This window comes from Abrus precatorius, unplaced genomic scaffold (assembly GCF_003935025.1).
Source record: "Abrus precatorius isolate BTA unplaced genomic scaffold, Abrus_2018 Scaffold7, whole genome shotgun sequence".
Lineage (NCBI taxonomy): Eukaryota > Viridiplantae > Streptophyta > Magnoliopsida > Fabales > Fabaceae > Abrus > Abrus precatorius.
This window is the reverse complement of record NW_020874417.1, coordinates 843,373-859,620: the sequence shown is the minus strand read 5'-3', so window position 1 is coordinate 859,620 and position 16,248 is coordinate 843,373. Positions and strand designations below refer to the sequence as shown.

The 16,248-nt window shown below is 33.8% G+C and overlaps 2 protein-coding genes across 2 annotated transcripts; one reads left to right on the top strand and one right to left on the bottom strand.

Annotated features, from left to right (window-relative positions):
* The first annotated feature begins 3,000 nt into the window (after positions 1–3,000).
* On the top strand, positions 3,001–7,090 carry LOC113872494 (probable polygalacturonase). Its single transcript, XM_027510089.1, has 5 exons — positions 3,001–3,028; positions 5,025–5,145; positions 5,254–5,428; positions 5,517–5,587; positions 5,953–7,090. Exons 1-5 carry the CDS (start codon positions 3,017–3,019, stop codon positions 6,624–6,626), a joined length of 1,053 nt encoding a protein of 350 aa, XP_027365890.1. The 5' UTR covers positions 3,001–3,016; the 3' UTR covers positions 6,627–7,090.
* Positions 7,091–9,644: 2,554 nt separating this feature from the next.
* On the bottom strand, positions 9,645–15,923 carry LOC113870994 (kinesin-like protein KIN-14I). The gene is made up of 19 exons (XM_027507632.1): positions 15,487–15,923; positions 14,986–15,152; positions 14,763–14,906; positions 14,338–14,574; positions 14,168–14,239; positions 13,740–13,802; positions 13,528–13,599; positions 13,294–13,413; positions 13,131–13,212; positions 12,946–13,041; positions 12,657–12,830; positions 12,468–12,574; positions 12,207–12,385; positions 11,897–12,058; positions 11,534–11,787; positions 11,234–11,397; positions 10,973–11,158; positions 10,125–10,612; positions 9,645–9,949 (listed from the first exon to the last, which is right to left on the bottom strand). The coding sequence occupies exons 1-19, from the start codon at positions 15,593–15,595 to the stop codon at positions 9,823–9,825; spliced, it is 3,003 nt and encodes a 1,000-aa protein (XP_027363433.1). The 5' UTR covers positions 15,596–15,923; the 3' UTR covers positions 9,645–9,822.
* Positions 15,924–16,248: the final 325 nt, after the last annotated feature.

Genomic DNA, 16,248 nt, shown 5'->3' with positions numbered 1-16,248 from the left:
TTATACCATATCTAATATTACAATCAACAATATTTTCTTTTACTATTAATTTTTATGGTATATATTTAATAAGAACTTAAAGAAGTAAGATAAATTAATTGAGATTATTTTACTTACATTCACTTTTAACTGTCCTCTAGGATTATAGATAAGGTAAAAATTAAAGATTTGGAGGTGACTTAATAAACAACTTATTGTTTATACATGCATCTTTATCAAATACATTTTTACACTCAACTTTCGATGCAGTTGAGCTGAGATTCAGAAAGAAGAATTACAATGCTATCTGCCGCTAAAAAGAAAAAAATGGTATTAGACTGACGATAATACAATCACTCTAACTCAGAGTTCGGTCTTGTCTTTCCAATAATTCAATACAACCTAAGCAATTAACCATTATGTATATTACAACATAACATATGAATCAACGGTTTATCTAGGCCAAGAATATTGGTTAAAGTGAAAGCATGAAGCACATGAATGAAGAAGCTATGCAATGGGTTGGTAAATGCAGAACCCTTGGATTCTTTCTCTCTCAAGAAGGTTGGGGCCATAAGATTGCTGCAGCCTGCAAAGTATCACCAAACAATAACAAGGAGACCTTTGAAAACAGTAAATGACAAAAAAGCACATTATGGGTAGCGAAATAGAAAATATGTTTTAAATAGAGAGTACTGCCAGATTCAAAACGGTGCACATGTAATGTCACTGGAGTTACTCACTCCTTTACACTGCACCTACCACTGCATCCATATACACACATACTTACGTGTGCTGTTCCCAAACAGGCTCTAAATTATCATCACCTCAACCACTTATCAGTAGTCAATTATCATATGCAGTTTCTTGCTTCTCCTGTCTCTATTACTATTTCTCTCTCTCGGTTTCGGCTTCAGGGATCAGAAACTACCAGTCGTTCTTTTTGTAAAATTCAACGGACCCAGAACTCTGCGTCAATAATCAAGTTATTCTAGAAAATCTTACTCTAAATTCATCAAGTTTCCAGTTTTTCATATGAAGTGGATGAAATTGAAGGGAATAAAACAATTTATTTATTTTAAACAAATGCTTAAAGTCGATTTGTCTCTCTGTGTTTTACTTTTTCCTGGGTTAGTTTTCTACAACTATTAGCTGGCAACACCAAGCAAATTGTTTTCAGTATTTTCGGCGAATTAGTGTGAAAGGGGCACAATCGTTTAGTTACAACACCAGAGGGAACCTAAAGTGGCACAGGTGCAAAAAGTTTACCTTCATATAATAATAAGTTTGAATTAGTATGCTTCAAAATGAGATAGTGTCATATTATATGTTTTTTTTTCTTCACATTATTGCCTTTTTTATAGAATATATACGTTGAAATCATAGTAATTAATTTTTTATAAGTTAACTGAAATTTAATTAAAATTAAGTATAGTAAATATTTATAAATTTCCATGAATTAAAATATTTCATATTAATCAATTAATTTATATTCTTTTAAATTTAAATTTTTATTATTGATAAATTAAAAAGACTCAACAACTCTGGTTTGGCGGGGCACGTCAATGAAAGCCCATGTTCTGATCTGGCAAGCCAAGTAAAGCCAGCCTAGCATTTTCGACACATTATTGTTGCGGGACCCAATCTAATATTCTCAAGTAATAATTGTAAAATAATGCAGTGAACAACTATAAAATTTAAGCAATGTAACCTATACGTAATAAATAAGAATTATTATCTAATAGTAGTAAAACATTTTAATAACAGCAATATCTGTAGTTATATATATATATATATATACACACACGTAATAATTAAGCTCTTGCTTTGCAGTCAAATTCAAAATGAATTTAGAAAAGGGTTTTATTTATGATGAACAAGGTTTCAATATCCTGTATAATGTTGAGATTAGATGTATGATGGAGATTATTGGTGAGTCTCATAAAACTTTCATTTTAGGATAAATTTTAGAAGAGTGATAACAATTTTTTAATATTTAATACTAGATTAAGTTTTATGATCAAATATTCTATATTTTTGTTCGAATGATAAAGTAAAAGTATCTTTTAAATATGAACTTAAATTATTGTTTCACCTAAAAAATTTAACCGGACGCAATATAATATTTATTCTACAATCTGTGGCTTTTTTTTTTTTCGCAACCTCATTTCCTATGTAAACTAAAAAGGTTCGTTTATTTTTAATATGGATAAAATTAGTTTTAGAGATTAAACACAATGAAAAATGACATATTTTACAATTGTTAACAAAGGAATGTTGTGTCAGAACAAATAATAGTATATCTACATTCAGATCTATATAATAAAATACATGAAATTTAATAATATTTAATCAATAAAGATATATAATTTAAAATATATAATAATAAAATTTAATTATTTTGAACAAATATTTATCTATATAAATATAAATTACATGATGACATTATGAATAAAATATTATAATTATATAAATTTAAAATTATATAAAATAAATTAGTAAAATAATTTCACAAATATTTATTTTTATAAATTATCATATAACTTATATCTATATAAATAAATATTTGACAAATAATTTCAAATATTTATTTTTATAAATATAAATAACATAGAGCCAAAGGTTATGTGTCGGCAAGAGGAAGCTTAGATTAAGGTTTTTCATGGTTAATTAAACGATTAATGGGAAATTAAGGATTCTAAATTATTGTTTAATACGAATTTTATATTCCAGTGTCCTTGTTGTATGCGTGGAAATTTGTTTAATTCACATAACAAAGAAAATGAAATGCAGAGCTGGCATTTTCATTCATAGGCGTCGCTTTCTACTACCTCCCCCGTTTGTTTTATTGTTTCTAGTACTTGGTTGGCATTATATACCAAATAGCACTTCCTCTCTTTTCCCTGTTCTGTCCTTATGTTCTTGTGCTACTCCTGCTTCTACCCTCTTCTTCACTCCACACTGTTCTCCCTTCGCTGCTTTCACAGATTGCTTTTTCTCCCTGTTGGGGCTGAAGGAGAGGGGAACATACATACTCATGAAGAGGCTAGTAAGTACGTTGCTAAGAAATTAGGGAAAAATGATTTTTTTTCACTGTGGGGGTTCGTTTGTTTTGAGTTCTGTTTCAGCCTGTAAAAAAGGTGTTTTTTCTTTTTTTTTGTATCCCAACACCCACTTTTGATCTTCATGTTTGTTCTAGTTTCTGTAGCGACTTCCAAGGTTGTGTTGTGTCATAATGTCTGGGTTTCAATCATTAATTACGTCAACCCCTTGTTGTCAAGATAAACGCTTGAAAAAGATTTTGCGGAAGCAAATTTAATGAATATAGGTTGGTGATTGCGCTGTTGCAGGTCGGTTGAGACATTGTTTTCTTGTCTCTGAAAATGGGTCTAGACTCCATAGATCTTTATAGTCAGCATTTGCGGTTTATCGCTATCCCCTGGCCTTTTCATAGAAGTGTCAAGCTGGAAATCTTCCTATTAATGGTCTGCTAGTTTGATTTTCATACTCAATTTGGTTTCTAATTGCCCTATTTTAAACTACCATAGGTTAAATATTCACCTTGCAATAATATCCCTGGAATATTTTTGAAAAATATGTCCAACTTAATTAAGTTGCTTTTAAGTATAGATTGTAAATTGCCATGGTGTTTCATAAGGATTCCTGGTTGCTTGATTTTTGAAAATATGGAATGTTCACAAATGTAGAATACTGTTGGTTATTTAAAAAATATAGAATGCTGGAATTTTAATTGAACAAGAGGAATAGAGAGATATAGACTGTAGAACGCTTAGATTTTTACTGAGCAACATTGCAGCCATTTTATACAGCAAATAACTGAAAGGAAAATACTAGCATAACAACTAACAAATTGATGCCTAACAAATAGAAGATAAAACAACTTTATCCTATCAGTCAATGAGACTTTTTTCCCCCTAAATAATAGCATGAAAATTTGATCTTCTGCAGTTTGTTAATTTCCAAGAATCATTCAATCAACAGAATTGAATCTTTGTCTGTTTGCTGTGGAGAATTATTTTCCTTTCTCTTGTTCGGGTCAATTACTCTTAAGTGGCAATGAATTCTCTAGGCCAAAGGCAAAATCTTTTCAAGTGGAAGCTGAAATAAAATATTTATTTTGCTTTTCAAGCTATGCTTTTATTGTTTGGAAGTTTTGATGATTTCCAATGCTTTTAATTCCATCATATCTTCTGTTCTGGTGTCTGTATTAACCTCTCTGCAGTTTATACTGAGTCAGAAGTGTGCTTCAAATTTTCTCTTTTTATTTTTTTTGTTAGGTATCGGTGCTTTTACTGGTAGTATTAAGCAATTTTTATTTTTTTTGTTAGGTATCGGTGCTTTTACTTGTAGTATTAAGCACTGCTCTAGAAAGCAATGGAGAAGATGATCAAGGACAATGTAAACATAATGCATTGGATCCTAGGCCTCACAGTGTGTCCATCTTAGAGTTTGGAGCAGTTGGAGATGGAGAAACATTGAACACAGTTGCGTTCCAAAATGCAATTTTTTATGCCAAGTCATTTGCTGACAAAGGTGGTGCTCAACTATATGTTCCTTCGGGCAAGTGGCTTATTGGAAGTTTTAACCTTACCAGCCACATCACTCTCTTCCTTGAAAGAGGCGCAACCATCATTGCATCTCAGGTTTTAATCTTTAACTTGAATTTTAGCTTCCTTTCCTATTACCTTGTCCATTTCATGAAAAAAAAAATGAGGGATACTAACAGATTTGTTTCTTGCCCTTTGTCAAAGCTATCTCACTGGAAATTCTATGAAGTCATGTAGTCAATTTTTTTGGTAGCATTTTATACTTTCAATCAAATATATGTGTACTTGCTCTGCAACATATTGAGATTCAATTTATATGTGTATCTGCATTCCTACCAGTTATCCTGCCTGTCATACTTCTTGAGCATAGCAAGTGTATATGAAGTGATTTTTCTGCAATCAGCAGAAGCAAACTGCTAATGAACCATATTTATTGGTTTGAAAAATTTTACATGTGCTTTTTGTAAATCATTTCAGGATTATGCACAATGGACTGTAGTAGATCCCCTACCTTCCTATGGTCAAGGAATTGACGTTCCAGGAAGGAGATATTGCAGCTTAATTTATGGACAGAACTTAAGTGATGTGGTGATTACAGGCAGGGATATTTTTTTTATTAAAAATTTTATTTCTGAAGTATTTCTTTGATAGGATGAACATTTCTCTACTGCCACACTGAAATTGATGTATTTAATAAATGCATCAGGTGATAATGGAATTATTGATGGCCAGGGTACTGTTTGGTGGGACCTGATCAATACTCATTCCTTAAATTACAGCAGGCCACATATAATAGAACTTATTAGTTCTGATAATATCATCATCTCAAATTTGACGTTTTTAAACTCTCCTGCTTGGGGCATCCATCCTGTATATTGCAGGTACAAGTGGTTGATGTTTATGTCACTGATTTATTTCTTAAATGGAACTATATTGTTTATATGTTTCTTCTCTATACAATGCATGCAGCAAAGTTCATATTCAAAACATAACAGTTCATGCACCAGCTGAATCCCCCTACACAAGCGGTGTAGTTCCAGGTAAATTCAGAAGTTATTGCATGTTACTTTTCTGATTAGGGATGCAGTACAGTATCCTCACTCCTTTGAATCATGAACTGTTTAGTGTCTATATCTTTCTTAAGCTAGTACTAACAGTTCTAATCTGGATTGAAGAAAGAATACATTTGTCAGTTCTCATATTCGGAGTATTCCCTTACCCTAGTTTCTGATTTAGTTTCTACTTTTCTAAACAATGTACCTGAATATATTCCAATACTGCACATTCGGTTTAGTCATGTGACAACTTCATGTGCCTTGCTTTTCTTGGATGCTGTTCTGTGAACTTTTATTTATTTTTGTGGGCATAATTAATCTCATTACTATTTGCTATTTGCTATTTGCAGATTCTTCTGAGTATGTTTGCATTGAGAACAGCAATATTAGCTCTGGTCACGATGCAATTGTGCTGAAGAGTGGTTGGGATCAGTATGGAGTTTCCTTTGGCAAACCAACCTCAACTGTCCACATCAGGGGCGTTCAACTACAATCATCATCGGGCGCTGGCCTAGCATTTGGAAGTGAGATGTCTGGAGGAATATCTGATATAATTGCAGAGAAGCTACATATTATCAACTCAACCATTGGAATTCAGCTAAAGACGACTAAGGGTAGAGGTGGCTATATGAAAGGCATTGTCATTTCTGACGCAAAACTGGAAAATACTTTCTTGGGTATTAGCATGACGGGATACTATGGTTCTCATCCAGATGATCAGTATGATCCTAGTGCAGTTCCGGCTGTTGGAAATATTACTTTTCAGAATGTGATTGGTGCAAATATTACTATTGCTGGGAATTTTTCAGGAATAGTTGATTCGCCATTTACTCCTATCTGTCTTTCGAATGTGACTTTTTCTGCCAGTTCTGAGTCATCTCCCTCATGGTTTTGTTCTAATGTAATGGGAATCTCGGAGGAGGTGTTTCCTGAGCCATGTCCTGATCTGCAGAACATATACTCAAACTTTTCCTCTTGCTTTTCTTTCCCACATCCATCATCTAGTTATGTCTCAAGCGCATGAGATCATCATCTCTAAGAATCTAGTCATTCCTTTGATTCAACCTGTACATGAGACACAATTCATATTCCATCAAGAACTTCATTCCAATTTTCCAATAAAAAGGAAATTCCTGATGTAAAGATGTTCTTTCTCTTCAACATTTCAATGAACCTTCCTTTGTCTGTGCATGAGAAGTCTGTCTAGAGTGGTTGTCAATTCCAAATAGTTTGTTTATGTACAGCCTCAATTTCTTCATTCATGTACAAGAATTTTTTTGATGTTGGTGTACAGCCTAAGACACTATTTGCTTTCTACTTTCCATGTATAATATTGAGTGCCACATTTATTTGTTGTACATGGCAGAGCATTGTGAGGGGATGTGGTGTACTAGTTTTGACAAAGCTACAATTTTCTTTATTTCTTGTTATGTCAGATCACTGGATTAATCTTGAGTATCTTGGTTCATTGTTTCTTGATATTGCAGAAACATATGCGAGGATGGTATTATTAGCTTTGAATTTTAGGATGTTATGTTTTGTTGTCATGACAAGTACAACCAATCTTAACTAATGAAGATATGAATCATGGGAGTGCTTGCTCTATGCTCAAGGTTGAAGGATTCCTGTCCTATTGTCTGGTTAGTGGTCTTGATTCGTTTCAAGCATTTCCCCATTGCTAGACAGCTATTCTTAACTGAACCTAACATAGTGAAAGTGGCAAGTCTATTTCTTTGTCACCACTAATTCCATCAACGTTAGTTCATTGCCCCACTCCCACCCAGTTGGGGAATCCATTACAACTCATCAACTTTCCTATGGAACCACCACTAGACTCTCATCATCTAACATGCAAATCATGGTGATCATTATCATCAAATCTACTGGTGATACGTTCCATCAATTAGTATGATGGTACTAGAATTTCACAGACAACTTTTTACTTGCAAGGAATCTCAAGCTCTGATAGGACATTCTTCAATGTGATACAACTATGACACAGGTTATGATTATGAGTTCCCAACAACAGCCAAGCGAGATGACCAATCCTTTAAGGCGAATCTAAGCAAAATTGATCTATTCAGAGAATCTTTTAAAGATGGTTTGGTCCAGCCATTTTGTAAAAAATATAAATAAATAATAATTTAAGATTGTCATCCATTTTTCCTACAGATCAACCTCAACAATTATCATCCAATTCTCCAAGAATGATTGTAGAAAATTGACCAAGGAAATCTTTATAAGAGGAAAAAAAAAAGCAAAAACGGATAAACTGATAATGATTCCCAGAATTGATGATTGAAGTATATATAACGCAAAACAAAATCACAAATTTCACTCTAAGGCATTTTTGTTTGGTATCGTGTTGACATGCATACTCTTTCAGCATTTGTTTTGTTCCCTCCTTTAACATTCACCATGCTAGTTTTGAAATTATGCAGGTGTTGCATATTCATTGTTATCTTTCTCCTTGTAACATAGATATCACCGGTGTTAGATTGCCAGTCTAATGGTTGTTTATCTTTCTAGGGCAAAGGTCATCCATCTGTCAAACATTTTTTTCCCAATATAGCAAATTGGATGGCCCCACATGACATAAACCCTCTTATAATTTTAAATTGTAAGCATGGTATCTATTTAGCAAGAAGTCTTTGAATTTTGTGTGCAAAATTTTCTTGAATTCACGATTAGTTGAGATTAGTTTTGAAACCTTCGGATTTGAGAACACCCTATAATCTCTCATCTCAACTAAAAAAGGTTACAAGTGCAGTACCAATATGTATTTGTTCAAATGAAATGTTTTATTTTAAAAAAAAGTTATCTCTGTGGTCTAGAACAAAAAAAAATTACAAGGATCATATTAGTTCTTAAATTTTTAAAATCCTTATTTGTCCTTCACCTTAATTGTTTTTATCTTTTTTTTTATTGATATTAATGACAAAAATGAATTTTTTTTTGTAAAGTCAACTTGTTTACCAACGTTCTAGGCGGTATCTTGACCATAAAATATAGATAATATAGTCCAAACTAAACAGAACATTTTATGGATAGCATACAACGTACTAAAATAAGAATTATCAATCCTGTTCGCAGAAATAAATAAATGACTAATAATCAATACATATTAACGATTATCTCGATCTCTAATTATAATAAAAGCTTAATTGATAGAAAAATTTCAATCGTTGAGCAACTTAATTTGTGCTGCTGTAAAAAGACTTGTTGAAAATAATAGCATCAACAGCTTAATGAAAAATAGCTACACGCTTAAAAAAATATAGAAGAAATATTGTAAGAGTAAAACAGAATTAAAATTAATTTACAATAAGCAAATTATGGATCTTAAATCATTAATAACAAATCATTTAGAATTAAATCATCGTGAGAGAAAATTGGTTTCACTTCCATATTTATTTTTTGGAATAGTGAAAGATAATCTCGTTAGCATGTTTGGAGACCATAAATGACATTGTGCGCATTGTAACTTCATACAGTACCGACAATTTTGATACTTTTAAAGAAAAAATAATTTTGCATTAAAATTGATTTTGATGATTTTTTTTAATTTAATATATTTCCAATGAAAAATGTAAAGGCATGGATTTATGAAAGATTCATCGTATCCCTTTTCGTATAACATTTAATTTAATAATATTTATCCAATCAAAACATTTTTCACTTTTTCATCTAATGATGCATTATCAACATCGTTTAAAGAGTTTGACAATTTTGTATTATTAAATTCATCGAAATAATGTGAATGGCAATATCAAACGTTATTCATTAATGATGCATACAAATTATAAACTCTTACATTAATCATGTGTGCCTGCCTAGAAATGAAACAAGAAAAAGATAGAAAAGTGAGAAAATTGAAAAGACAGCACAGCTTTATAAGAAAAGGGGGCAACCAAAAAAAAAGAGATAAGAAAACAGACCAGAAGTTACAAATCAGACCATTGTTGCAACTGAACATTGCAATGGTTTTGAAATTTTTACATAACCTAAAACCTGTGTGTAAAGTGAAAGAATGTCACCCCCATGGTACAAGCAACGGGCATTATTGCTCCATTATCTGTGTAAATACAAGTTACAAAACTTACAAACATAAACCCAAAAAATAAAAATAAAAAAGATTATTGCAAAAGCGCTCTCTCTTGATCTAAAAAATTAGAAAAAAAAAATCACCCTTTTATCGTTCCTAATAAATAAAATCATGTTTATTTTCTACTCCCAGTTTTACGTTTCATGTCAACTGGAGCTGGATGCCTTCCTGTTCGATGTGAGACCCCAATTGTTTGTTTCCGGGAAGGTGAAGGACCAAGAGAAGAATGAATTATATTCTTGCTGCAAAAATTGCAAAAACCTTAATATCTAAATATAGATATATATACATGACATGAATGTGGAACTATGATGACACGTGTTTCATTCAGCTTAAAATTTTAGAAAAAAACGATTATTTTTTAAAAATAAACTTAATTAAAGCATGCGTGCACAAGAGAGACTGTTTCTGCATTACCTCAATCCTGGGCTATTTGCTGGCTTTGAGACAGATCTCGTAGTCTTTGATGCATTAACATTGGTTACGCTTGTGAGTTTGGAATGATTAAATTGCCAAAGTAAATCAGGTTCTGAGGAATCAGTTGTTGCATCATCAAGATCATCCATGTCATCTGAACCAGCAATGTTAAACTGGTTGCTTCCCATGAACATATTGTAGGATCGTTCTGAGTATATTTTGGAAGAATCTTGGAGATATTTCTGATAAAAGACCTCAGATAAGTTTCCATTGTCTGCTTCCCAACACCCTAACATGTTCTCAGTTCTGTTTGGATCTTGCTTGTTTACCATCACCTTATCAACCCACTCTCCTGAACCAGTTTCTTTATCATCTTCCCCATAGTTTTGTCCAGGACTATTCACTGGGGGCCAGGGTGGTGAATTTGCTGATATCTCATCAAAATCAAAGCTCTGAGATTTTTGCCTCAATGTGGTATTACTGTGAAGCTGCAGGATCAATGGTTAAATTTCAATCAGATTTCAACAAGCAATAGCAATAGTAAAAAAATAATTTTGCACGATCTTTTTCTTAAGCAATGAACACTGAGTGTTATGGAGTATGGACACAGGAAAGATAAAACAAATTTGTATCAAATCTTTATATATAAGGAGCTGTGTATAATACATAAAACTCCATTTTTAGTTGAGGATTCCACTGTATATTTGTATTTGTAACAAACGTGCTTTTTTCACTTTAAAAAATTAAGGGGTTACTATTTTGGTATACATCAAAGCATTTTGCAAAATTGTGAAATGAAACATTTTTCTCAACATCAGAAAACAATCAGCAAATGACAGTATATGTACCTCTATGTTGCCTACATCAATCATGGGTTGTCTACACCCAAGGCCACTCACAATATTTGCATCACGCTGGTTTGCATGGTAAGGTGATAGCTCACTAGCCATTGTCCTACATTTTCCGGTGCTTCCAGATAAAGAATGTTCTGACTCCCCTTCTTTTCTTGCCAATGCTGCCTTAAGGATCGTTATCTGAACAGTATTAAAAAATTGGTAAGACTATAAGATTATTATGAAAAACTATAGCGGTCAAATTTGAATATCAACCTGTTCTTTGAGCTCTTTGACATCTGCTCCATCCTTGTTTACTCGAGCAGCACCAAGTTCAACCGTAGCAACTCGTTCTGCAAATTTTAGTGTGCTAATTGTTTCTCCAATAGCATCAACCCCTGGACTTATGTGAACAAACATTAATGTCTTGGCCTGTCCTCCTGAAAAAAGACCAACCAACATAAAGAGATATCCAAATTTGAGAGAATTGTATAACTCCGGAAGTAGAAAAGAATACACAGCTATCTGAAATGCAATTTCAACTACCCTCTAGCAAACTAGCTTCTTAAACCTTACCAAGTGAATCTTGGAGTAATTGTGTGAGTTTGCTATTTCTGTAAGGGACATGTTGGTTTTTCTGAGCAAGGGAAGCAATGACATCGCCTAAAGCTGAGAGAGATTTGTTAATATGCTGTGCCTCCTTTAGTCTATCTCCTGTAGCCTCAGATTTGTCAACTCTCTCACTTCCTGCCAAGTCAACCAGATGCATGCATCCACGTATGATAGTACCAGATGTCAAGTCTCTTCCTTGAACATGAACAGTCAAGCAACTGCAAAATTTGATAATTTAAGAAGCCAATTGTTAATTGTTTCGGTTTTTTTTTTTATGAAAACACCATATAAACAAGAGTGGATAACAGGACAAACAATAGGATATACCTGTGAGATCGGCTACTACGGTCATTAAGCGCTGTTGCACCAACTGCACGGTTCCTTTGGCCCAGGTTCATTAGATCAATAACATCATTTGTTGATGATACTGGGACTAGGATTGCATCTGGGACACTGAGCCCTCTATGAGAATTACTACGAATTTCTAATGTATAAATGGTTAAGGCTTAAGGGCAAGCATCATCAATCAAGGCTGTTTTCATCTTAAGCTTAGCATTTTTTTTATAAGAAAAAATATCAGAGAAAAAGTCAATTATATACATATTCTATAATTTTAAGGTAACAGCTAAGAGGATATCTTTTGTTTGATCCATCAGTAACCAATAGATCTCTGACTTGCTCATTGTAAATCTCAATCATTTGAACATACACATCATGGCGAAAAGTGTCCTTTCTTTGATCAGCCGTGATAAACAAATCACTTAGAGCCCTGTAATTCACTCCTTGACTTTTTTCTGTGATCTCTTTCGGTCCAGTCTACATGTAAAAATTATAAATAAGAAAAATGTCATTAAAATTTTAAGTTTTTTTAGATGATAACTTTTTAAGTGTATCTTACCATAGTGTAAGTTTTTCCTGATCCTGTTTGGCCATAAGCAAATATGCAAACATTGTAACCATCAAGGACAGACCTAATGAGGGGCTGCATATCAGAGAATACCTCCGCTGAAAACAAGACAAGAAAAAATTTCAATATATACTAAAATATAGTAATCCTGAAGATAATGAAAATTAAAACCAAACCAACCCTGGGTTGCAGATGGTCCAAAAACTTTGTTGAAGTTGAAGGGTCTACGCCCTTTGCCATTCTTCGAAGGAATATTAATTGTGATAGTTCCATCTTCTATGTTGTCCACTGTGCTCAAATAATTTGGTTGTCCAGATAAGAAGGGTCTTACTCGACAGTACACCCTAATACTTCCTGATCAAACAAAATTACCCACCGTAATTTTATTGAGATAAAATTCTTACAAAGGCATGAATGAGATAATAACTCATATAAGCTTATAATAGCAGCCAGCCAATCAGTAAATTACCCTTAAGATCCTGGACTTGATTGTATAATTTGCGATTTTCTTCAAGAACTCTATGATATCCAGAAGCAGCATGAGCTAAGCTATGAACGTGCAATCCTATAAAGAGAAATGAAAAATAAAATTAGAGAAAGGAATGAAATGAAGCAATATAGCAAAAAACTTAAAAATTGTTAGAGAAATATTACCTAGATTGGAGAACTCCTCGTGAAATTTCATTTGAAGGAACCGCATACCAGCTTTGGTAATGTGAATTGTATGCTTTAGTTCCTATATAAACATAAGGATGGTAATATGTTACCAAACAATTGAAAAGTTAAAAAGATTAATATTATCTCAGTTGCTCCTTACTTGAATGTCTCTTTGCTGTTGATCAAAGAGCATTTGCTGCTTCAGAAGTTGTTTTTTTGATTCCTCATCATCAACACGGTTTTTATGGAGGAATTCCTCTTTCTTTGTCACCATAGGAATCTTGTTATCCATCTAGTCCATTGAAAACTAGATGAGTATAAGAATTCAAGCATTTTCAAGTTTCATGAAGTAGACCTAAAATATATTAAACGTGAGGTCAGAACTATATATTACCTTTTTATCTGCCATAACAAACTTCGATACAGATCCATTGCTTTGTGATGCAGCACCTCTTGAAATTTTTGTCTGCAAGTTACACGATAAATAACAAACCTAGACCATAGCTTGCCATTAAAATAACTTCAGCATGAACATGTTCACCCCACCAGACATCACCTGAACTAAAACTAAAGACATTACATTACTAAAGGTGAAAAGTGCTGTACCTGTTCACCTGCAATGCGATTCTCGAACTCCTCTACGACCTTATTTAGGACAGATTCAACCAACTGTTCCATGCAGAAGAGCAATATAACTTAAATCAAGCAATCTCAAAGGCCCTCAAGTATTGATTGACAAGTGACAAGATTGAAATGCAGAAACTAGAGACTAGTGCAGTAGTGCTACATGGGATTGTCAGTTCTACATTTAGGAATGGATGCATTACTTTTTGTAATGTTTCAAGAAACAGCATTGACCATACAAACCAAAAGGGGAGGAGCCCTTAATGATGAATTTAGATATCCCCATACTTTTTTTTAATGCATTATAATGTAGTAGATGCTCAACACTTACAACCTAACAGACTTAAACTCCACTTGCCTAAATGAATAAAATGCTTTTGAGAAACACAGAACAACATTTATCCTCGTACCATTGGAACTTCTTCTGGCTTCTTATCCAATAGTATTGCACGAACAAGCATACTCAGAGATTGAGACCCAGACTGCTAGCATACAAACAAAAAAGAACATTTAGTTATCATTTCTGATCAACTAGACAAATCCAGAGCACAGGTACATACCAAAAATAAAGCTTACCAACCATTTTATTAGACTCAACATCAGAGGTAAAGGCAATCGTAGATTTATCATTGATGGACGAGCTCCTTGACAAGGAATTAGTAAATGGCTCAGAGTTTTTTCTCACGAAAGTTTTTGCAGAGATTGGAGGTTTGATAGTTCCACCAAATTTCCACACACCATCAGCCCCAGTCTGTTTCCATTCACTATAGGATTTAAGGGCTAAGACGCTGTTCACAATCCTGGCTGATTTCCCCCCCTAAAACACAGACCAAGGTTTAGCAGAAAATCAACACAAAACATTATTAAACATCCATAGTATGCAATGTTGCTATGTGGCACGGGATTATCTGCTGTTTTGTGTTGTGTCATTAATAATTCAATTCACCATGATACATTTGTTACTCAAAATTTAAAACAGTAATAAGTATCTGGTCCTTGACATACTTGTTCCAGATCAGATGCCTCAAAGGTAGGAATTCCAATTTCCTGGATAGCCACCAGAAAGTTCCTCACATTTTCAAAATACTGAAATGCGGATAATGGTGCTCCATCAGGGATGAGTGCAGAATCAACAGGACTCTCCACAACCTTAAAGAACAATACAGAGTTTACATTAACAAATAAACAATATAAAAACCATAGAATATCAGATTAAGTCCTAGCTCACCTTGGGTACAGCGCCAGGTTGAACCTTGTTAAGGACATTACAGAGAATGATCCCACTTCTCAAACCAAGCCTAAACTCTTCCTCAGAGGGCTCTGCTGGTAAATCTTTGGCTGCAACAACTCCAACCATTTTTCTCAGCCACCCTGCTGCTTCATACCTTCTGAATGCTGCATTTTAAAGAGTTTCAGTATCAGAATAAGTGATATAAAATCCAAACGGCTTTTTCACAAGAAACTGTCATGCATCAAGCCATTACTATCAGAGAAAAAAGGATGAAAATTAGACACGTTCCCTGAAAACATGACAGTTATACCCGGAGCAGTTACCTTGCTAAAGCTTTTCCCAACATTTTCAGCAATCAAAAGAAAGGGGAAGTTCAGAAGTTTATATTATAGAAGCAGGGGAAATTACAACAGAAGCCTGTCACAATGAAAATGCATACAACCCGCAATTCAAAAACTAAACTTTCATAAGAACACAGAATAAATAATGAGAAATTACCCGCTTCTTCTGCTTTTCTGGATTCCAAATCAAGATCTTTAAGGCGAGTACCGTGCTGTTGAAGCACATCTTCCACCACAGATGCCACTGAAAATGACAATGCCGCCATAACAAACAACACCACACACCAACCGAGCCTCAAGCTGATATCTCAATCCCCCACGAGAGACGAAGCTCAACAATTCAACTCATCAAAATTGTCCTCACCACAGAGCTGGATTTCAGAGGGTAAAAAGAAAAAAATAATTTGATGAGTATCAACAGGGAAGAAATTATGATATATAACAAAAATTGAGTCTTTTCTCTCTGATTTTAACACTTGATGGTGGTTTTGAGTGTTGCTGAGGTTTCTATCTTCGTTACCAATTCAAACAACAAACACAGAGATTCTCCGTCACCTTTTGCTTTTTCTCTTTCTCTGTACAGATATACAAAGTGTACTCACACAGCACAAATACCTCTCTCTCTCTCTTTCTGTTTTCACTTTATACTCTCCACAAGTGTGTTGCTTCTCTCCTTCCCAATCCCATGCCTCGTCTCCGAACCTCTCTATCTTCCAAACCTCTCCCTTCCTAAGTTTTTAAACTTTAATAATTACAATTTAATGTTTTGTTTTGTTTCCTAACTGTGTCTCCTTTCACTTCCTCTCAAGGCGCGTGCACTTCACCCTTGCAAAGTGGAAAATACCCTAGGACAAATGATTTTTCTAAAGCTATTTTATGCTGGATATCTTTCAACCTGAAAGGAAATTTTGGTTGGATT